General features: G+C 44.1%; 1 protein-coding gene and 1 long non-coding RNA gene across 5 annotated transcripts in view; one reads left to right on the top strand and one right to left on the bottom strand.

Annotated features, from left to right (window-relative positions):
* LOC137352092 (uncharacterized) overlaps nucleotides 1-15,313 on the bottom strand; it is a 29,004-nt gene extending 13,691 nt beyond the window's left edge. Inside the window, exons 1-2 of one of the 2 annotated variants that reach the window (XR_010969637.1) lie at nucleotides 15,213-15,313; nucleotides 12,452-12,601 (exon numbers count right to left, since the gene is read on the bottom strand). This is a non-coding gene — a long non-coding RNA (uncharacterized lncRNA). The remainder of the gene's footprint in view (nucleotides 1-12,451; nucleotides 12,602-15,212) is intronic. The other variant, XR_010969636.1, reaches the window with a different exon arrangement.
* The window catches only part of pank4 (pantothenate kinase 4 (inactive)), a 77,977-nt gene that overhangs the window by 48,926 nt on the left and 6,383 nt on the right, over nucleotides 1-22,668 (top strand). For all 3 annotated transcript variants that reach the window (XM_068017176.1, XM_068017177.1, XM_068017175.1), the window contains 6 exons: nucleotides 1,840-1,991; nucleotides 3,123-3,178; nucleotides 3,908-3,957; nucleotides 12,473-12,577; nucleotides 15,545-15,645; nucleotides 17,928-17,996. In XM_068017176.1, coding sequence (XP_067873277.1) covers nucleotides 1,840-1,991; nucleotides 3,123-3,178; nucleotides 3,908-3,957; nucleotides 12,473-12,577; nucleotides 15,545-15,645; nucleotides 17,928-17,996 — 533 coding nt within the window. The remainder of the gene's footprint in view (nucleotides 1-1,839; nucleotides 1,992-3,122; nucleotides 3,179-3,907; nucleotides 3,958-12,472; nucleotides 12,578-15,544; nucleotides 15,646-17,927; nucleotides 17,997-22,668) is intronic.

Raw genomic sequence — 22,668 nt, 5'->3', positions numbered from 1 at the left:
ATTGATGGATGGAGCATTTCTGACGTCCTGCCCCATGATGTTCGTTTTCTTGAGGCTGATGGTTAGGCCAAATTCGTTGCAGGCAGCCGCAAACCTGTCGATGAGACTCTGCAGGCACTCTTCAGTATGAGATGTTAATGCAGCATCGTCAGCAAAGAGGAGTTCTCTGATGAGGACTTTCCGTGCTTTGGTCTTGGCTCTTAGACAGGCAAGGTTGAACAACCTGCCCCCTGATCTTGTGTGGAGGAAAATTCCTTCTTCTGAAGACTTGAATGCATGTGAAAGCAGCAGGGAGAAGAAAATCCCAATTTCTAAATTCACTCGCAAAAGCCTTTCAAAACACTCCCACAGGGGATGCTGAGTGGAGGATAGTTACATTCAAATTCTGTGTGTAAAATCAATCCCAGCCACTTACAGCAGTGATTGACAGGGGAATTACCCAATCATCTTCATTCTGTCTGGGAATAGTGATGTCACTATATGCGGCCCTATATTTTTGAGCCCTAATGTGACTGACTGCTTTATTAATTTGTGGAAAATAATTATTGATTTTCTTTGTCTCAGTTTGAACCTTAAAGAGAACTAGAGGTACATCTCCGCAGCTCTCAGCAGTTGTTTGGGTTCCATTGATGAAGAGGCTGAGGACTGTGTAGGGGTAGACTAAAGTAGTATTTTTAAAAAATGTCCTTTGTCTCAGTTTGAACTTCAGAGGGTTAGGCAGATTTATTGCATCCTGAGGAGGGAACACTCTCGCCAATAAGATTATGGGTTCAAGTTCCACTCCAGGAACTTGACCACGTAATTTAAGTTGACAATTCAATGCAGTACCGAGGGAGTGACATCTTTCAGATGAGTTAAATTGAAGCCTCGTCTAACCTGAAGTGAACGTAAAAGATCCCAGGACAGGATTGGAAGAAGAGCAGGGGAGTTCTCCCCGTCTCCTGGCCAGTACTTATCCCTCAACCGACATCACAATCTCATCATTTATTTAGTTGTTCATTAAAACAGGTTATGTAGCCATTATTGCATTGCTGTTTGTGAGACCATGTTGTGCACAAATTGGCTGTTGTATTTCCACGACCAGGGTGACTACACTTCAAAATTAATTAATTAGTTGTGAAGTGCTCTGGGATGCCCAGAAAGATATGATGAAATGCTATTTATTTATTCCTTCTACATCTCCTGCACCTGAGCCTGCAGCAGTCTTCAGGTTCCATCGATGTTGAGACCAAGCCTCCTGTATAACTTCTGTGTAGTGAACATTGGTCTGGGTTCAGGTTTACTGTGAAATTAACTTGGTATCACAACCTTTCATTGTTGTAACTTAGGAGTTGTAAGTTTAGTGTTGTGAAATTTTTTTTTGCTTTCATTTTATTTATACTTTTAATAAACCTGTTTGGTACATTATAGCCAAATCCCAGTCTTATTGCGATTCCTGTTCTTCATTATTTGAAAGTTTGGAGAATACAAGAAGGACTTGTGTCAATTCCAGTAATGAGGGTATTTTGTTGAGTCAAAGGAAATCTATTTTACTTGATATTGTATCTGGTATCCAGACGTATGTTCGGTTACACTTTGGTTTGTTAGCAGTGAGGACTCATTTACCAGAGCGGTTCTTCGCCCAGAGCACGAGAGCAACATCTGGTGCAGCCCTGAAATTGCAGAACTGAATAATGTCCCACTCTTTGTGCTGATGTAACTTGCTTGTGATTATCAAATCAGCCGATTCACGGTCCACCTATCTTTCCCCATGTTGGCTGATCAGGTACATTTTTTTTTCTCTCTGCCAGTTTTTCTCCTGTAATATTTGACTAGAATCTTGTGCACTTTCTGTTTCAGGTGAAACAGAGGGAAAATGACATAGCGTTGAAACACTTTCAGAAGGTTGTGCAGGCCTTGGAGTCACTGAGCATGGAGGAGCGGCAGTTTGCATTAGTGAAAGGTCTCTTAGCAGGGAACGTCTTTGACTGGGGAGCCAAAGCTGTTTCAGAGTAAGTTGGAAAGAGAACTGATAGAAGCTGTTACATTGTGTAATATTTTACTGGATTGGTGAAATTTTGAAAAGGGGAAGGATGATCTGTTTCTTGAGATGTTAACTGGTGCCCAGGTTTTGGATGAATACTGGTCCATGCTCACCTCGATACCGGTTGGTTGGGGTTGCACCTGTGTTATCTAAGTAGGTCTGTTCTGGTTGGGCGACCTGACCTCTTGGGGAGCAAGCAGTCTCAGTGAATTAGTTTTGTGTGGACCAAGTACATACTTTGTTTCTTTTACTCCTAATTGATTTTTTTCCCATATTGTGAAGACTTTGACTTTTGCTGCTTTATGGCTGCTGTTCAGCACTTCCCCAATGGGTATTCTTTATGTCTTGTGTTTTAGACCATAGATGTGTGCAACCTATTTGACTGTGGGGCAAAAGGGGCATCACAATCGAACCTCAATTCTGCTCTCACTTGACATCTATATCTGTGTGTTTCCTCGCAGGGGTAACATCACAATGATCAGGAGCAGGAACTCTGGCCCATGGGATTTGATTCCTGTTGCAGTCAAAGGGAGACATTGATAAATTGAGCACAGAGCAAGAATAGAACCTGGCTAACTATCACTGGGTGGTGCTTTTACAAACAAATGGAGTAGTTATTGAAAAGCACTGCCTTGCCATATTTATTTATTTTTAATTTTATTTTTTTTAGAGATACAGCACTGAAACAGGCCCTTCGGCCCACCGAGTCTGTGCTGACCAACAACCACCCATTTATACTAACCCTACATTAGCCTCATATTCTCTACCGACCCCCACCATTCTCCTACCACCTACCTACACTAGGGGCAATTTACAATGGCCAATTTACCTAGCAACCTGCAAGTCTTTGGAAGTGGAAGGAAACCGGAGCACCCGGCGGAAACCCACGCAGACACAGGGAGAACTTGCAAACTCCACACAGGCAGTACCCAGAAATGAACCCGGGTCGCTAGAGCTGTGAGGCTGCGGTGCTAACCACTGCGCCACTGTGCCGCCCAGTAACAAAATTTAGAAAGCCACTTGAAAAACTTTTTTTCGTTCCATACTTGCAATGTCCTGAACTTGTCTGTGTTAAATCATGTTTTTCTGTCACATTTAGTGTTCTTGAAACAAATTCAGCATTTGGCTTTGAAGAAGCAAAAAAGCAGTTGCAAGGTAAGGAGCCATGAAACATAATTTGACATTGTAAGAAATTAAAATTATTTCCATGCTGCAAATGAGATTGATGTCCTGTGTGCTATGGTGCAGTGCTGGTGTTACATCTCAGATTAGGGGAAGTAGAGTAATTAAAGTTTAAACGGAATTATTGAAATCACTTTTTTTTTCATAAAAACATCCCCCACCAACACCCCACCCGCCTATCCATATGCCCCTGAAGCAACTGTATCCTGCTGGAGGATGGTTCATTGGGCACTTGCCCACCTGTATACTCATTTCAGTCATTCTTCAACATCTTGGAAAGGAGGGTAATAAACGGAGAAGAAAAACAAGCCTTCTACACTGAGCTAGTTCAGTTAAATTCTACACTAAAGGAATAAAACACCCCAATGTTCCCCCACCCCCCACCCAGAAAAAAACAGGTAACATCAGGACGGTGCGAATCTGTAACGAGAGAAGCCAGATTAATATTTTGGGTGGAGCCCTGCTGAAGCATCTCCATTTGAATTATTTTAACTTTTTTTCTCTCTTTAGATGTTTTGCCATCTATATATGGTGAGCACAATTTTTCTTTTTGTCACTGAGACTGATGTTGGAATGTGTGTGCATTGACACACTACTTAATCTGAAGTTCCCCTTTAACAAAAAATGAAATACTTGGGAGTCCATTCCTTAAGGAGTTTGATGAAAGCAACTAACAGAGATGTATGTTCTTGTGCTTCTCAGAGCGCCCGTGGCTGGTGGATGCATATAATGACTGGTTAGAAAGACTTAAGGTAGGAAATGTGAAGTGCTGTAACCTGCAAGGCTATGGACTAGGTGCTGGAAGGTGGGATTAGATTGGGCAGCTAGTTTTTGTTTTCTTCAGCTGGCACAGACATGGCGGGCTGAATGTCCTCCTGTGCCGTAATTTTTCTATGTTTCTGTGGAATTTGTAGAAATAACTCTGTTATTTGCATTTCGTAGTCAGGATACTGGACTAGGATGTTTTGTAATGTTGAGTACAGAAAACGTGGGTTAAATATTAAATTTTAGATATAGATATTGTACCTGGAAGTGAGTTACAAGGTTGTAATGTAGAAGGATCCATGCGGGTGTGCAGAATCATAAGAGATCATTACACTAGTTCTGGTGGTTCCCAAAATTGAAAATGCCATACAGTATTCTATTCTTCATGCCTCTCTATCACTGACTCTGCTAAGTATTTATACAGTTCTGTCCTGAATTTGCAGACACTGGCCTCCTCCACTACTAACCCAGACGATCTGTTACATTTATTCATCATCTTCTGTGTTGAACTTATGTCTAGCATGAATGCAAAACCTGACTAGTGTGTAAAAAAAAATTAAACTCATACTCATGATACATCTATTACCAATTATCACCATTGGTGGATACTTTATAAATGCATCTATATTTCAGCTGAGCTGTTGCACTTAATTGTGTTCTGCAATATACACAAGTGCAAGATGTCACATGACTTGTCAATGGATGTTGTGACTCTTTGTGCTTAAAAGGTTTGCTTATGCGGAATTGAGATTGACATGTAAATATATTGGAGTTTCTTCAAAATAAATGAGAGGAACGTTCAGAGGAGAAGACCAGACGGATTCTTCCACTTGCTAAACTCTCCACTTGAGGAATTTTGGGCAGGAATTCCCATCCTGCTACTTGAGTATTCTAATGGCTTGGTACCAGGGCTGCCCAAAAGCATGATGCTTTTTTTAAAAAAACACTTGCGTTATATTTTTATGCCTTTTTAATGTCCAGGGTTGTCCTGTCACTCATTCCTCATGAGGCCAAAAAGATTCCAATATCACCTAAAATGCCAATCTGGGAATTGATACATAATACATAGAAATTACAGCACAGAAACAGATCATTCAGACCAACTGTCTATAGTAGCATTTATGCTTCACACGAACCTCCTCCCACCTCTCTTCGTCTAATCAGGTCAACATAACCGTCTATTCCTTTTCTCATGTATTTATAGAACTTCACCTTAAATGCTTCAAACAAGGAAATGATTTTAAAAAGGCCATTTGGCCCATTGATTTTGTCCTTCTAGTATTTCAGCTCACCCAGTCTAGCATGCAACTGCCCAACCCCATCTTGAAGTCTGCCATTTCTTTTGATTACATTGCTTTACCAGTTAGATTGTTCCAAACAGTCAAGTGGAGGAAAATTCTTCTAAGAACTGTTGTTAAATTTACATCCGCTAATTCTGTCATCTGGTTTGGCTATAAAGCATTTTTTCTGGATTTGTCTTTTGTGCTATTTAGTATTTTGTGTATCTCAATGCAATCTTCCATCTTAACCACCTCCTCCCTTGAGCTTCTCTGTCTTTTCCTTGTAGCTCATCCTTTTTACTTTTAGAATCATTCTTGCTCTGCTCTGCACTCCCTACAATGCATACAGGTCATTTATGAAGTGTATCAGAATTGCACAGTTTCTTGACTCCTAAATCATTCTGTATGAATAAAGCGACCCTTCCCCTCCTCTAATCCCCTCTCTCCTGTATGATCTACAGTCCTGCATATTCCCTGTTCTGGGATGTGCCATAATTTCATAGTCCGTAAGATACCTTATTACCCTTCCTGTACATATTCTAATTCCAGTATTTTATTCCCAACTTTTCTAGCATTCAGGTAAAGGCACTTATTCCTGTCCCTTGTTTGTGTCATAAGTTATTTTTATAACCTTTTTAAGTCCATTCAGATTGTTAGTTTTGTTTCAGCTGACATTTGATTAGCTATTCATTTGGGACCATTCTGTCCAACCCTGACCCACAAGTTATTGTTGCAGTCCATCTGTGATGTCAGATTTACTTTGTTCTTTTTGTTTTTGTCAACTGTGTTGCTGATAATTGAATTGAACCTGTTGCACCTTTTGTATTATCAGGTGAGCTCTCAATTTTGATCAGTGAAACAACTCCAGTGTCATAGATTCATAGAATGGTTGCAGCACAGAAGGAGGCCATTTGACCAGTCATGTCCATGCCAGCTGTCTGCAAGAGCCAATCAGCTAGTCCCACTCCCCAGCCCTGCAAATATTTTCTCTTCAGTTGCTTACTCAATTCTCTTTTGAAAGCCCTGATTGAATCTGCCTCCACCACACTCTCAGGCAGTGCATTCTAGATCATAACCACTCACTGTGTTTAAAAAAAAAAAGTATAGTTATAAAGGTTCATCATAATTTCCTTGCTTTTGTACTCCAGGCCTCAATTTATAAAGCCCAGGATCCTGTATGCCTTTTAGCACTTTCACAACCTGCCCTGCCACCTTCAACGATTTGTGCACATATACCCCCAGGTGTCTCTGTTCCTGCATGAGAAAACAAGAAATAGAAGCCAAAGTAGACCATATGGCCCATCGAGCCTGCTCCACCATTCAATACGATCATGGCTGATTTTGGGCTTCAATTCCACTTTCGTGCCCACTCCCCATAACCCTTGATTCCCTGTGAAACCAAAAATCTATCCATCCAGCCTTAAATCGATTCATCGATGGAGCATCCACAACCCTCTGGGGTAGAAAATTCCAAAGATTCACAACCCTTTGAGTGTAGTAATTTCTCCTCACCTCAGTCCTGAATGATCGGCCCTTTATCCTGAGACTGTGTGCACCCCGCGTTCTAGATTCCCTGACCAGTGGAAACAATCTCTCAGCTTTTACCCTATCAAGCCCTTTCAGAATCTTGTATATCTCAATTAGATCACCTCTCATTCTAATAAACTCTAGAGAATATAGGCCCAATTTACTCAGCCTCCCATCATAGGACAACCCCCTCATCCTAGGGATCCGTTTCATAAATCTTCGCTGCACTGTGTCCAGTGCAAGTATATCCTTTCTTAAATGTGGAGATCAAAGCTGCACAAAGTATTCCAAGTGCTGTCTCACAGAGCCCTGTACAATTTTAGTAAGACTTCTTTATTCCTGTACTCCAATCCCCTTGCAATAAAGGCCAACATGCCACTTACCTTCCTAATAGTCTGCTGCACCTGCATGTTAACTTTGTGCATTCCTTGTACGAGTACCCCCACGTCTCTCTGGACATCAACACTTGACCAGGTTCACACCTTTTTAAAAAAATAACCTGCTTTTCTATTTTTTTATATACATTCATGGGATGTAGGCGTCGCTGGCCAGGCCAGCATTTACTGCCCATCCGTAATTGCCCTTGTGAAGGTGGTGGTGAGCTGCCGCCTTGAACCGCTGCAGTCCATTTGGGGTAGGTATACCCACAGTGCTGTTAGGAAGGGAGTTCCAGGATTTTGACACAGCAACAGTGAAGGAACGGCGATATAGTTCCAAGTCTGGATGGTGTGTGACTTGTAGGGGAACTTGCAGGTGGTGGTGTTCCCATGTATTTGCTGCCCTTGTCCTTCTAGTTGGTAGAGGTCACGGATGAGGAAGGTGTTGTCTAAGGAGCCTTGATGCATTGCTGCAGTGCATCGTGTAGATGGTACACTGCTGCCATTGTGCGTCGGTGGTGGAGGGAGCGAATGTTTTTTGTGCATGGTGTACCAATCAAGCGGGCTGCTTTGTCCTGGATGGTGTCGAGCTTCTTGAGTGTTGTTGGAGCTGCACCCATCCAGGCAAGTGGAGAGTATTCCATCACACTCCTGACTTCTGCCTTGTAGATGGTGGACAGGCTTTGGGGAGTCAGGAGGTGAGTTACTCGCCTCAGGATTCCTAGCCTCTGACCTGCTCTTGTAGCCACAGTATTTATACGACTACTCCAGTTCAGTTTCTGGTCAATGGTAGCCCCTAGGATGTTGATAGTGGGGGATTCAGCGATGATGATGCCGTTGAATGTCAAGGGAGATGGTTAGATTCTCTCTTGTTGGAGATCGTCATTGTCTGGCACTTGTGTGGCGCGAATGTTACTTGCCACTTATCAGCCCAAGTCTGGATATTGTCCCCTGCTGCATTTCTACACAGACTGCTTCAGTATCTGAGGAGTCACGAATGGTGCTGAACATTGTGCAATCATTAGCGAACCTCCCCACTTCTGACCTTATGATTGAAGGAAGGTCATTGATGAAGCAGCTGAAGATGGTTGGGCCTAGGACACTACCCTGAGGAACTCCTGCAGTGATGTCCTGGAGCTCAGATGATTGACCTCCAACAGCCACAACCATCTTCCTTTGCGCTAGGTATGACTCCAGCCAGCAGAGGATTTTCCCCCCGTTTCCCATTGACCTCAGTTTTGCTAGGGCTCCTTGATGCAATACTCGGTCAAATGCTGCCTTGATGTCAAGGACAGTCAATTTCACCTCACCTCTTGAGTTCAACTCTTTTGTCCATGTTTCAACCAAGGCTGTAATGTGGTCAGGAGCTGAGTGGCCCTGGCGGAACCCAAATTGAGCGTCACTGAGCAGGTTATTGCTAAGCAAGTGCCGCTTGATGGCACTGTTGATGACACCTTCCATCACTTTACTGATGATTGAGAGTAGGCTGATAGGGCAGTAATTGGCCAGGTTGGACTTGTCCTGCTTTTTGTGTACAGGATATACCTGGGCAATTTTCCACATTGCAGGGTAGATGCCAGTGTTATAGCTGTACTGGAACAACTTGGCTAGGGGCACGGCAAGTTCTGGAGCACAGGTCTTCAGTACTATTGCCGGAATATTGTCAGGGCCCATAGCTTTTGCAGTATCCAGTGCCTTCAGTCGTTTCTTGATATCACGCGGAGTGAATTGAATTGGCTGAAGTCTGCCATCTGTGGTGCTTCAGGAGGAGGCCAAGATGGATCATCAACTTGGCACTTCTGGCTGAAGATTGTTGCAAATGCTTCAGCCTTATTTTTCGCACTGATGTGCTGGGCACCCCCATCATTGATGACGGGGATATTTGTGGAGCCACCTCCTCCAGTTAGTTTAGTTTAGAGATACAGCACTGAAACAGGCCCTTCGGCCCACCGAGTCTGTGCCGACCATCAACCACCCATTTATACTAATCCTACACTAATCCCATATCCCTACCTATACTAGGGGCAATTTATAATGGCCAATTAACCTATCAACCTGCAAGTCTCTGGCATGTGGGAGGAAACCGGAGCACCCGGAGGAAACCCACGCAGACACAGGGAGAACTTGCAAACTCCACACAGGCAGTACCCAGAATTGAACCCGGGTCGCTGGAGCTGTGAGGCTGCGGTGCAAACCACTGTGCCGTCTAATTGTCCACCATCATTCACGGCTAGATGTGACAGGACTGCAGAGCTTAGATCTGATCTGTTGGTTATGGGATCACTTGGCTCTGTCTATTGCATGCTGATTACGCAGTTTGGCATGCAAGTAGTCCTGGGTTGTAGCTTCACCAGGTTGACACCTCATTTTGAGGTATGCCTGGTGCTGCTCCTGGCATGCCCTCCTGCACTCTTCATTGAACCAGGATTGGTCTCCTGGCTTGATGGTAATGGTAGAGTGGGGGATATGCAGGGCCATGAAGTTACAGATTGTGGATGAGTACAATTCTGCTGCTGCTGATGGCCCACAGCGCCTCATGGATGCCCAGTTTTGCATTGCACGATCTGTTTTAAATCTATCCCATTTAGCACGGTGATAGTGCCACACAACACGATGGACGGCATCCTCCATGTGAAGGCGGGACTTCGTCTCCACAAGGACTGTGCAGTGGTCACTCCTACCAATACTGTCATGGACTGAAGCATCTGCGGCAGGCAGCTGGTGAGGACGAGGTCTAGTATATTTTTCCCTCGTGTTGGTTCCCCCACCACCTGCTGCAGACCCAGTCTAGCAGCTATGTCCGTTAGGACTCAGCCAGCTTGGTCAGTAGTGGTGCTACCGAGCCACTCTTGGTGATGGACATTAAAGTCCCCCGCCCAGAGTACATTTTGTGCCCTTGCCACCCTCAGTGCTTCCTCCAAGTGGTGTTCAACATGGAGGAGTACTGAGTCATCAGCTGAGGGAGGGCGGTAGGTGGTAATCAGTAGGAGGTTACCTTGCCCATGTTTGACCTGATGCCATGAGACTTCATGGGGTCCGGAGTCGATGTTGAGGGCTCCCAGGGCAACTCCCTCCCTACTGTATACCACTGTACTACCACCTCTGGTGGGTCTGTCCTGCCGGTGGGACAGGACATACCCGGGGATGGTGATGGCAGTGTCTGGGACATTGTCTGTAAGGTATGATTCCGTGAGTATGACTATGTCAGGCTTGACTTGCCTGTGGGACAGTTCTCCCAACTTTGGCACAATCCCCCAGATGTTAGTAAGGAGGACTTTGCAGGGTCGACAGGGCTGGGTTTCTCGTTGTCGATGCCGGGTGGTCAGTCCGATTTCATTCCTTTTTATTGACTGTCGCGCTTAGGTACAACTGAGTGGAGTTAACCACATTGCTGTGGGTCTGGAGTCACGTGCAGGCCAGACCAGGTAAGGACAGCAGATTTCCTTCCCTAAAGGACATTAGTGAACCAGATGGGTTTTTACAACAATCAACAATGGTTTCATGGCCATTAGACTAGTTTTAACTTCAGATTTATTAATTAAATTCAAATTCCACCTTCTGCTGTGGTGGGATTCGAACCCATGTCTCAGAGAAATACCCTGGGTCTCTGGGTTACTTGTCCAGTGATAATACCACTACGCCACCATCTACCCTTTTACGGCCAAAGTGAACAACTTCACTCTTCCCTGCATTATACTCCATTTGCCATCTTGTTGCCCACTCAGTTAACCTGTCTATATCTCTCTTTGCAGCCTCTCTATGTCCTCCCCACAGCTTACCTTTCTACCGAGCTTTGTATCAACAAACTTAGATACAATACTCGCTGTCTCTTCATCCAAGTCATTAATATAGAGTATAAATAGCTGAGGTCCCAGCACTGATCCTTGCGGCACCCCACTATTCACTGCCTGCCAACTTGAAAATGCCCCATTTATGCCCACTCTCTCCTTCCTGTCTGTTAACCAATCCTCTATCCACGCTAATATATTACCCCCAACACCATGAGCCCTTATCTTGCCTATTAAACTTTTATGTGGGACCTTATCAAATACCTTTTGGAAATCCAGGTATGCTATATATACTGGTTCCCCTTTATCTACCCTACTAGTTACATCCTCAAAAGAACTCTAATAAATTTGTCAAACAGGATTTCCCTTTAGTAAAACCATGCTGACTTGTTTTAATCATACTATGCTTTTCCAAGTGCAATGTTAAGACTTATTTAATAGTTTCCAGCATCTTCCCAATGGCAGATGTTCGGCTAACTGGCCTGTAGTTCCCTGTTTTCTCTCTCTCCTTGTGCCCTTTATTTTATATTGGCTCTCCTCAGTCTTCCAACTAAAATGTATCACTTCAGACTTCTCTGCATTAAATTTCATCTGCCACATGTCTGCCCTTTCAGTCAGCCTGTCTGTGTCATCTTGAAGTCTATCACTAAGCTCCTCACATTTAGCAAAACTTCCAAGTTTTGTGTCATCTGCAAATTTTGAAATTGTGCCTTGATTAACATATAACAAGAAAAGCAATGGTCCTAGTACCAACCCCTGGGCAACCCCATTGTATACCTTCCTCCAGTCTGATGAACAGCTGTTCTCCACTACTCTTGTTTCCTGTCAAGTGTGAAGTGAAGAGCAATTTTCATGTTGGATTTAAGCTGTTGAGTACTGGATTCATTAAGTGGCCCATTGAGTTTCTTCAATATGTTAAAGTGTACAGACAGCTTTGGTTTGATACCACTAAAACACGGTGATTAAAAACCTTTGGGTCTTCGAAATTATCTTCATTTTACTTGGTGTATTTGAGCCCTCATGAACTAAGCACCAGATGGAATTGTAATCTAATTGCAGAGATTGCATAGTTTGTATATAAAATACCAGGTAGCTAGAAATGAGTTACACGGTGGAATCTAATTATTTGTTCTGACAGTTTATAAATGGAACATTGGAAACCCAGAGTTAGTTATAAGACAGTTATGTTCTTTAAAGAGTTAATACAAATCATAAATCCCAAGAGCAAAACGCAAGAGGTTAGAACTATCATATGGTCTCTATGATTTGACTACAGCCATAAATCACTCCCTGGTGTTAGTTATTCATTATACACAATGTCAGTTTAATATCGCAGCAGTGACTATCAGTGATGCCACTAACTCCTATTGTTAATACTGCTGTTTTACTGAAACATCTGTCATTGGTTAGCAAGAAATTCTATGTCTACTTCTTAAAGATATCTAAATATCAATATGATTAGAGATTAAAAAACAGAGACAAAAATTACTCAGTGATCAAATACCAAACCTTACTGGCTTTCTCTTGCAGGGTCCTCCTCACAAATGTGCCTTATTTTTCGTAGATAATAGTGGAATAGACATAATTCTTGGAGTTTTCCCATTTGTCAGGGAGCTGCTGTCCAAAGGCACAGAGGTAAAGTATTGTATATTGTTCCATCTGGTTGAGAAATAGTAAACAAAAAGGTGTGATTATTCCTGGATTTAACACATTCCTACTCTGATTCCCTTCCTTATGCTGCCCTGTTGGCTTTAATGGTAAATTTGTTGCCTTGTAGGTGTCTGAGCCACGAGTGTTCAATATCTCAACTGTGTTGAGTTAGCTGATTGGAGGTAGGGTGGTAGTAGGGTTCACGGTTGTTGGGCTCCAGGGCACTGGGATAATGAGGGGTCAAATTGGTTCCCGCTCCTGATCATTAATTGATGACTACTGCTCGGCAGCATGCAGGATGAGGACAGGACGAGGCTCGGCTTTCAATGCCTGAATTGAGTAGCTAGCTGACACTGCTTTGTAGACTTTCTTTTAACAAAAGGTCATTCGGGCAAGAGTCCAGAGCGCATTTGCAATTGGCAGCATCATTGGGAAGGGTGACGATGGGGGGTGAGGTTCAGGGGCAGGGGCAGAAAATGGGAGAATCGGGGAGAGGCTAGCTTATTTTCTGTTAGCTAAATTAGTCATTGTTCTCCCTCCCATTAGACTTCAGGTGGGTGGTCAGAAGTGGCCTGATTCCAATCCTTTTATCAGTGCTCTTATGTCACCAGCTTTATGTCATTGGCTGAAAGCGATGTCGCCCAACCCCCCACACTCCCCACTCTGGATCAGTAATACCAGTAACAGTTGTGTTAAAACCTGAATAAACATACCATGGGGGTGCAATTCCTCCTGTCAATAGAATTATTGAAAGTAGGAACTCTTCCTGCCACAAGTTCTTTATTCGTTACTAGGTTCAATATTTAGTGTGGATTCTCATCATTTATATTCCACCTTTTGCTGTAGACAAATTCCAAAGTGGAACATTTGCTACAAATGTTCAACTCTCAGCCAGTGAGATTTATTTGTGAGATCTACCTGTAATCCAACAAGAACTATAATAAGTGCTTGTTGCTCAGATTAACATTTCTGCCCAAATTGGAGGACTGAACTTTATTTCATATTTTTTGAGGGGAGAAAGAGGGCCAATATTACTTATTCATCTTGGTTTCCTAATTTGCCAAAATTTGTCTGTTTTAAGAACAAGCTTTAGGGAATATTTCGCCCAGGTGTCAAAAATAAAGCATTTTTAAATGTGATGTATTTGGACAGGATTCTATCTGAGCAGTTGCTTTATGTTGTACTGATAGAACAATCATTTGTGTGTGTGCTGTTTGTATGCGACATTGGCTTAAGGGTATTGAACTGTGCCAACTTTTCTTTATAGAAACCTGCTTTGTGTGAATGTTACTAAATTTCTAAGAGTTGTTTTGCCCCTGTGCTATCCTCAGTTAGGAGGATGTAGGAATGCAGCACACTATTTTCTCTGTGAATGCCTTGGTCACATGCTCTTGGAAGACCAGCTGCTCGTGTGTGGAGCAGGTAGAAATGGGGTGACTACATGTCCAGTTCCAGAGGAAGCTGCTCAGTAATTGTGAACAACAATTGTTTCTACTCAATCTGATATAAAACTGCTGCCATCTTTTTAAAAGGATGCTGTGCGTGCACGAGCAGCTTCCTCTCCCCTGTTGTCCTGTGCACGAGCAGCTTCCTCTCCCCTGTTGTCCTGTGCACGAGCAGCTTCCTCTCCCCTGTTGTCCTGTGCACGAGCAGCTTCCTCTCCCCTGTTGTCCTGTGCACGAGCAGCTTCCTCTCCCCTGTTGTCCTGTGCACGAGCAGCTCCCTCTCCCTTGTTTTGGAACATGCACGAACCAACTGCATTGCACATATGCACGGGCTTTTTAAAATGTACTAAGAGCTGTTGCCCTGGCGCGCGCACAACTAGCATGTAGCATAGCCTTGATCTATCATCAGGTTGGAAAGGTATTGAAGCATTAAATGGCTTCTGTAACAATATATATAAATCTGACATTTTAAAAAATCCATGGAGACTAGCACATATCTGTCATACTCCAAATATTAGTTTGTCACAGATTTAAAGCAATTTTTTTTAAAAGCCAGTTATTGACCTGAATCTTAAAATTTACTTGATCTTTGAAATTAACAAGCAGTTGCATTTACAACAGTGAGTACTTGAGGACACTGGTCTTAAAGGGCTGGATAAGGCTAGCATCTCAATTTTGCAACCATTCTTTAGATTCCCCCAGGGGACGTGAGCAAAGCCACAGGAGATTCATTTTTATATTCAGCTATTTAATATCTCAAACCCTAATGCAGATTGTGTGTGCGCGCTCGCACGACACATGTCTGACCTTGTGCGATTTTGCTGAATCAGTGGATGCATTGCCTTTATAACGGGTCTGGTGTCAGTGTTACAGGAAGTAAGCGTGACACTTACAGGAAGACTGTACTGCACTCAAGACTTTTTACATGCATATCTGCAAAATAAATACCATTTAAACTTCTCTGACTGCTACCTCCAGCTTAAATCCAACCTCGTCTTTAAATGCCATTTTCACTTGGTGTAGAACAGTCTTTCACCTTGCTCTTTGTCAGCTATAATGGTAATGCAACATTTTGGAGGGGAATAAATGACTTTAAAAATACATCTTTTGTGATCTAGCGATCATCTTCTGAGCTGGAGGTATCAGTGCCAAGGTTGACCTTGTTCTAGACTTGCCTGTTAGCAGCTGTCCAAAACTGCTTTGTCATGATCTTGCTATTTTGCTGCTGTCTGATTGCCTTCCTGTGTGTCTGACCTCCACTCGGGCATCTCTTCCCCTCCCCCATTCCAACTCCCAAGCGCACTGGAAACGGAAGTTGTCAGTCAGTGGCGATATACTTTGGGTAACATGCTACAGCTACTGGATCATCGCTATAAATGGGTTTGATGTGATGAAGGAAGCTTCTGAGACTTGCTTTGTATTATGGCTTTTACAGGATGTATCTAAACAGTGGATCTGTTTGCAATTTCACTCCAAATTTGCCTGACATAATTGTCTTCAAATGCAGGTTATTTTAGCCAGTAACTCAGGACCAGCGTTAAATGATGTTACCTGCAGTGAGTTGGCAATAGTTACAGAGCGGATTGCAGCGATGGATTCAGTCATCAGGTATGCAATGTGACAAAATTGCATCTATCATGCCGTCTTTGGTTTAGGTAAAAGAAAACCTTCACTTGTGGCTGGAGGAGTGCTGATAAAATGGGCCACTTTGCCTTTTCAGTTTTCTTTGTAGCATTTGGGTGAATTTGCAGTGCTATGGAGAAAGAATGAGACTAATTTGAATTGCTCTTTCAAAGAAATGATGGGCTGAATGGCCTTCTCTTGCTGTATAATTCTGTATCCTGGAACAGAGGGCAGCTGGTAAGTGCCATATGCTGGTTGCATGGTCTTAAGTGCAGTTATTCCAGTAACTTGGTTGCTTGACCCTTGCCTGGAAAGTGAGAAGAGGAGGTTCGGCTATGGCACCTTCTGTTGAATTGCCTCCTGATAAGACACACCGTCTGGGCTCAGTCCTGAAGAAGGTACATTTGAGCCAGGTTCCTGATGCTTCACGGGTGAGGTCCCGGAGGACTGGAGAATTGCTAATGTTGTCCCCTTGTTTAAGAAGGGTAGCAGGGATAATCCAGGTAATTATAGACCGGTGAGCCTGACGTCAGTGGTAGGGAAGCTGCTGGAGAAGATACTGAGGGATAGGATCTATTCCCATTTGGAAGAAAATGGGCTTATCAGTGATAGGCAACATGGTTTTGTGCAGGGAAGGTCATGTCTTACCAACTTAATAGAATTCTTTGAGGAAGTAACAAAGTTGATTGATGAGGGAAGGGCTGTCGATGTCATATACATGGACTTCAGTAAGGCGTTTGATAAGGTTCCCCATGGCAGGCTGATGGAGAAAGTGAAGGCGCATGGCGTCCAAGGTGTACTAGCTAGATGGATAAAGAACTGGCTGGGCAACAGGAGACAGAGAGTAGCAGTAGAAGGGAGTTTCTCAAAATGGAGACGTGTGACCAGTGGTGTTCCACAGGGATCCGTGCTGGGACCACTTTTGTTTGTGATATACATTAATGATTTGGAGGAAAGTATAGGTGGACTGATTAGCAAGTTTGCAGACGACACTAAGATTGGTGGAGTAGCAGATAGTGAAGGGGACTGTCAGAGAATACAGCAGAATATAGATAGATTGGAGAGTTGGACAGAGAAATGGCAGATGGAGTTCAATCAGGGCAAATGCGAGGTGATGCATTTTGGAAGATCCAATTCAAGAGTGAACTATACAGTAAATGGAAAAGTCCTGGGAAAAATTGATGTCCAGAGAGATTTGGGTGTTCAGGTCCACTGTTCCCTGAAGGTGGCAACGCAGGTAAATAGAGTGGTCAAGAAGGCATACGGCATGCTTTCCTTCATCGGACGGGGTATTGAGTACAAGAGTTGGCAGGTCATGTTACAGTTGTATAGGACTTTGGTTCGGCCACATTTGGAATACTGCGTGCAGTTCTGGTCGCCACATTACCAAAAGGATGTGGATGCTTTGGAGAGGGTGCAGAGGAGGTTCACCAGGATGTTGCCTGGTATGGAGGGCGCTAGCTATGAAGAGAGGTTGAGTAGATTAGGATTATTTTCATTAGAAAGACGGAGGTTGAGGGGGGACCTGATTGAGGTGTACAAAATCGTGAGAGGTATAGACAGGGTGGATAGCAAGAGGCTTTTTCCCAGAGTGGGGGATTCAATTACTAGAGGACACGAGTTCAAAGTGAAAGGGGAAAAGTTTTGGGGGGATATGCGTGGAAAGTTCTTTACGCAGAGGGTGGTGGGTGCCTGGAACACGTTGCCAGCGGAGGTGGTAGATGCGGGCACGATGGCGTCTTTTAAGATGTATCTAGACAGATACATGAATGGGCAGGAAGAAAAGAGATACAGACCCTGAGAAAATAGGCGACATGTTTAGATAGAGGATCTGGATCGGCGCAGGCTTGGAGGGCCGAAGGGCCTGTTCCTGTGCTGTAATTTTCTTTGTTCTTGTTCTTTGGAACTGTACCCCAGCATGAATATAGTTTCAGTGGAGGGAGGGGAGTCGAGGTGAACAGAAGATTTACTGTCCAGTAATAGTGCTGAGATTTAAACACCAAGGCTGGAATCCCCACCACATTTTTTCAGTATTAGATTGGCAGAAACCCCAGAGAAATGGCATCAATATGGCCCTTTACACTGTTACTTCAGGTTTTCACCTAAGTTAAGCCAGGAGACCTCTACGGAAATTAGTTTCCTGTGACTTCAGGATTTGTTTTTGCTGCTGTTGGACCATCCTTGGCCCTGTAACAGTTTGCTGTGAGTTTGTGTTTAATGTTTGAGCTTGTAATAGAGCTTAACTCTGCTTCTTTTCCTCCTTACAGGACAGCTTTACAGGAAGATAAATTATTATTGGTTCAGAGTGGCTCCAGTTCACCTTGTCTAGATCTGAGGTAAGTTTTCTGTTGCCCTTTTTTTTTTTAATAAACCTTATTTAATTGGCTATTGTCTATTATCGCCAGCTCCTTCTTCAAAAGCATTCTTAAAATCTGTTCCCCAGCTATGCTTTCAGTCACCCCTCCCAACCCTTTTTATTCATTCATGGGATGAGTGCGTCGCTGGCTAAGCCAGCATTTATTGCCCATCCCAAATTGCCCTTGAGAAGATGGTGGTGAGCTGCCTTCTTGAATCGCTGCAGTCCTAGGGGTGTAGGTACATCCACTGTGTTGTTAGGAAGGGAGTTCCAGGATTTTAACACAGCGACAGTGAAGGAACAGCGATATAGTTCCAAGTCAGGACGGTGTGTGGCTTGGAGGAAAACTTGCAGGTGGTGGTGTTCCCGTGCATCTGCTGCCCTTGTCCTTCTAGGTGGTAGGGGTCGTGGGTTTGGAAGGTGCTGTCTAAGGAGCCTTGGTGAGGGTGCTGCAGTGCATCTTGTATATGGTACACTGCTCCCACTGTGTGTTGGTGGTGAAGGGAGTGAATGTTGAAGGTGGTGGATGGGATACCAATCAAGTGGACTGCTTTGTCCTGGATGGTGTGGAGCTTCTTGAGTGTGCTCTTTGTGCTCGGTTTGACTTCAACCAGTGGAGAGTTTACCCTGATTCCCATTGACTGCAGTTTTGCTAGGGCTCATTGATGCTGCACTCAGTCAAATGCTGCCTTGATGTAAAGGGCAGTCACTCTCACCTCACCTCTGGAGTTCAGCTGTCTGTCCATGTTTGGTCAAAGGCTGTAAAAAGGTCAGGAGCTGAGTGGTCCTGGCGGAACTCAAACTGAGCCTCAATGAGCAGCTTCTTGCTGAGCGAGTGCCGCTTGATAGCTCTGTCGACGACCCCTTCCATCACTTTGCTGATGACCGAGCATAGACTGATGGGGCAGTAATTGGCTCGTTTGGATTTATCCTGTTTTTTGTGTGCAGGACATACTTGGGCAATTTTCCACATTGCCAGGTAGATGCCAGTGTTTGTAGCTGTACTGGAACAGCTTGACGAGGGGCGCAGCTATTCTGGAGCACAAGTCTTCAGTACTATTGCTGGAATGTTCGTTAGGGTCCATAGTCTTTGCAGTATCCAGTGCCATCAACTATTTCTTGATATCATGTGGAGTGAATCGGATTGGCTGAAGACTGGCATCTGTGCTGCTGGCGACCTCAGGAGAAGGCCAAGGTGGATCGTCCACTCGGCACTTCTGGCTGAAGATGGATGCAAATGCTTCAGCCTTGTCTTTTGCACTGATCCCATCATTGAGGATCGGGATACTTGTGGAGCCTCCTCCTCCTGTTAGTTGTTTAATTGTCCACCATTATTCACGACTGGATGTGAAAGGACTGCAGAGCTTAGATCTGATCCGTTGATTGTGGGATCGCTTAGCCCTGTCTGTCAAATGCAGCTTCCACAGTTTGGCATGCACGTAGTCCTGTGTTGTAGCTTCACCAGGCTGAGACCTCATTTTTAGGTATGCCTGGTGCTGCTCCTGGCATGCCCTCCTGCACTCTTCTTTGAACCAGGGTTGATCCCCCGACTTGATGGTAATATCCATGGAACAACGATGCAATAAAAATTGGAATTAAAACAATGCATTTTGTTACATTCACCTACATCACAAAGATGAGAGACAGACCTATGCCCACCAGCACTTCACACTCATGATATATTGTTTAATCAAAGTCCGGAGCAAAATGTGAAATTTTAGACTCCAAACTTTTCAGTTCAACTGGATGCTTTATGAAAATGACAAATGCACATTTAAAAAAATATTTTTCAGATTCACTTAAATTATAGGTTATGTGATGGCCAGGCGTGGGTACACACTCGCGACTGGCTGCATGGTCGGCTCCAGCTCTACATCAAGCTGACACAGGGAGCCGCTGAGTGGATGTAATATGCTTTTCCCTCGAGAAGGCCTGAAAAACTGTGGATGAGATAGTTCCCTCTCACACCCCTGTCAGCAGTTATTGGCAGAACTGACAGCAATTTATTCAGTTCATGTGAGCACAAGCATAGCAGTAGAATGTTTTAAAAAGGGTAACAACTCCCCAATGGCTCAGTTGCTACAGGCAACTTAGCTGCACAGACCAGAATGTTCCTGAGTTCAGACAGCTGATCTCAATTGGAACAACAGTTTGGATACTACAACTGGGACAGCAGTCCTGGTTTATTATGAGGGAAAAATAAATAAGCCAGTGTTCAATTTCTAATTATGCGGTCACCTCTGTGCATGAGAGAGAGAGAAGAAAAGGAAAGCCAAAAAAGCAAGGTTAGAGAGAGAAAACCAGAAAGAGAGGCTCACATGGGCAAGCTAATGGAGAGCAGATGTCACCAAGAAACTGTACTGTAGCAAGAGCTAAACTCAAGAGGACAGATCAGAATGACTGCCCTTTGCATCAAGGCAGCATTTAACCGAGCCCTAGCAAAACTGGAGTCAGTGATAATCGGGGACAACTCTCCACTGGTTGCAGTCATACCTAGCACAAAGGAAATTGGTTGTGGTTGTTGGAGGTCAATCATCTCAGTCCCAGGACATCACTGCAGGAGTTCCTCAGGGTCGTGTCTTAGGCCCAACCATCTTCAGCTGCTTCATGACTGACCTTCCCCCTGACACCCCCCCCACCCCCCAATTTGTGCCTCAAAAGTGCCAGACAATGATCATCTCCAACAGCAGAGAATCCAACCATCTCCCCATGACATTCAATGGCATTACCATCGCTGAATCCCCCACTATCAACATCCTGGGGGTTACCATTGAGCAGAAATTTAACTAGGGCAGCCATATAAATACTGTGGCTACAAGAGCAGGTGAGAGGCTGAGAATTCTGCGGCGATTAACTCACGTCCTGACTCCCAAATGCCTGTTCGCCATCAACAATGCACAAGTCAGGAGTGTGATGGAATACTCTTCACTTGCCTGGATGAGTACAGCTCCAGCAACTCTCAAAAAGCTCTGGGTACTGCCTGTGTGGAGTTTGCAAGTTCTCCCTGTGTCTGCGTGGGTTTCCTCCGGGTGCTCCGGTTTCCTCCCACAGCCAAAAGACTTGCAGGTTGGTGGGTAAATTGGCCATTATAAATTGCCCCTAGTATAGGTAGGTGGTAGGGGAATATAGGGACAGGTGAGGATGTGGTAGGAATATGGGATTAGTGTAGGATTAGTATAAATGGGTGGTTAATGGTCGGCACAGACTCGGTGGGCTGAAGGGCCTGTTTCAGTGATGTATCTCTAAATCAAAATCAAATCAAACCATCCAGGACAAAGCAGCCCACTTGATTCGCACCCCATCCACAAACATTCACTCCCTTCACCACCAAGTACAGTGGCAGCAGTGTGTACCATCTACAAGATGTATTGCAGCAACACACCAAGGCTCTTTTGATAGCACCTTCCAAACCTGTGACGCTATCTAGAAGGACAAGGGCAGCAGATGCATGGGAACACCACCGCCTGCAAGTTCCCCTCCAAGCCCTGACTTGGAACTATATCGCCGTTCCTTCACTGTCACCGGATCAAAAATCTGGAACTCCTATCAGCACTGTGGGTGTAGCTACACAACATGGACTGCAGCAGTTCAAGAAGGCAGCTCACCACCACCTTCTCAAGGGCAATTAGGGATGGGCAATAAATGTTGGCCTAGTTAGCAACGCCCACATCTCGCGAATAAATTAAAAAAAAAAGTAAGCTGAGAGAATGGTGGGGTTTTATTTAGAACAGTAGAATAGAAGGATACGGAGGTGGTGCTGAGGTTTAACAGCAAGAAAATGCTAACATTTACGTGGCACTTTAACATGTTTTTAGGCTGTTCTATAGAGCTTCACTTGTTATATTGCAAGGTACGGTCACTGTTATGCAGGTAAACACTGCAGCCAATTTATACAAAGTCTATCAATCAGCAGATAAGACACTTGACCAATTCTTCTGTTTGGGGTGTTGATGACTGAGCAAAGAATGTGGTTTGGGCACAGGGAGAATTCCCTGCTACTCTTCAAATCTTGCTATGGGATCTTTTATGTCCAGCTAAACCGACATGGCCTCGATTTAACTCCCCATCTCAAAGAGAACAGCTCTCAGTATTGCACTGATGTGCTCAAGTGTAGGAGTGGAACTTGAACTCTCAACCTTCTCAGTCTGGTAAGAGTGTTACCAACTGAGCCAAACTGCCAGCAAACCACTGACCATATGTGCCAGGTATGGTGTTCAAGTCCAGTCAGCACGACACAAAAAAAGGACGTTATGGAGGCAACAAAGCTCTCCCCTAAAACCCCCTACTAGTGTAAGGGGCACTGACTGTGGAAGATTAGAGAGGCTTAAGCTCTCTGGTGTGGAAAGAAAGTGGTTAAATGGAGACCATCACTGAGGTAATTCAGAGACATGGGACCTGAGGATGCAAATTTTAATTGGTGAAAAATACATGAGAGAGAAATCCAGAATAATTTATTTACTCAATTGTTTGAAATAATGTGAGAGATGGCATAACAGAGGGAGTTCAAAATGCAGCTGATGCCACAGTGGAAGTGCACATTACTGCCAGAGGAGGAGGCTGGAGCATGAAGTCTCACTGTTTACTAGATAGGATAAGCATGGATGGGTCTGATGGAGCGTATGTTCCCTCCACTTTTGCTGCATTTTAATATG

Source organism: Heterodontus francisci, chromosome 37 (assembly GCF_036365525.1).
Source record: "Heterodontus francisci isolate sHetFra1 chromosome 37, sHetFra1.hap1, whole genome shotgun sequence".
NCBI lineage: Eukaryota > Metazoa > Chordata > Chondrichthyes > Heterodontiformes > Heterodontidae > Heterodontus > Heterodontus francisci.
The sequence above is the reverse complement of the archived record's forward strand: the minus strand, read 5'-3'. Positions and strand labels throughout refer to the sequence as shown.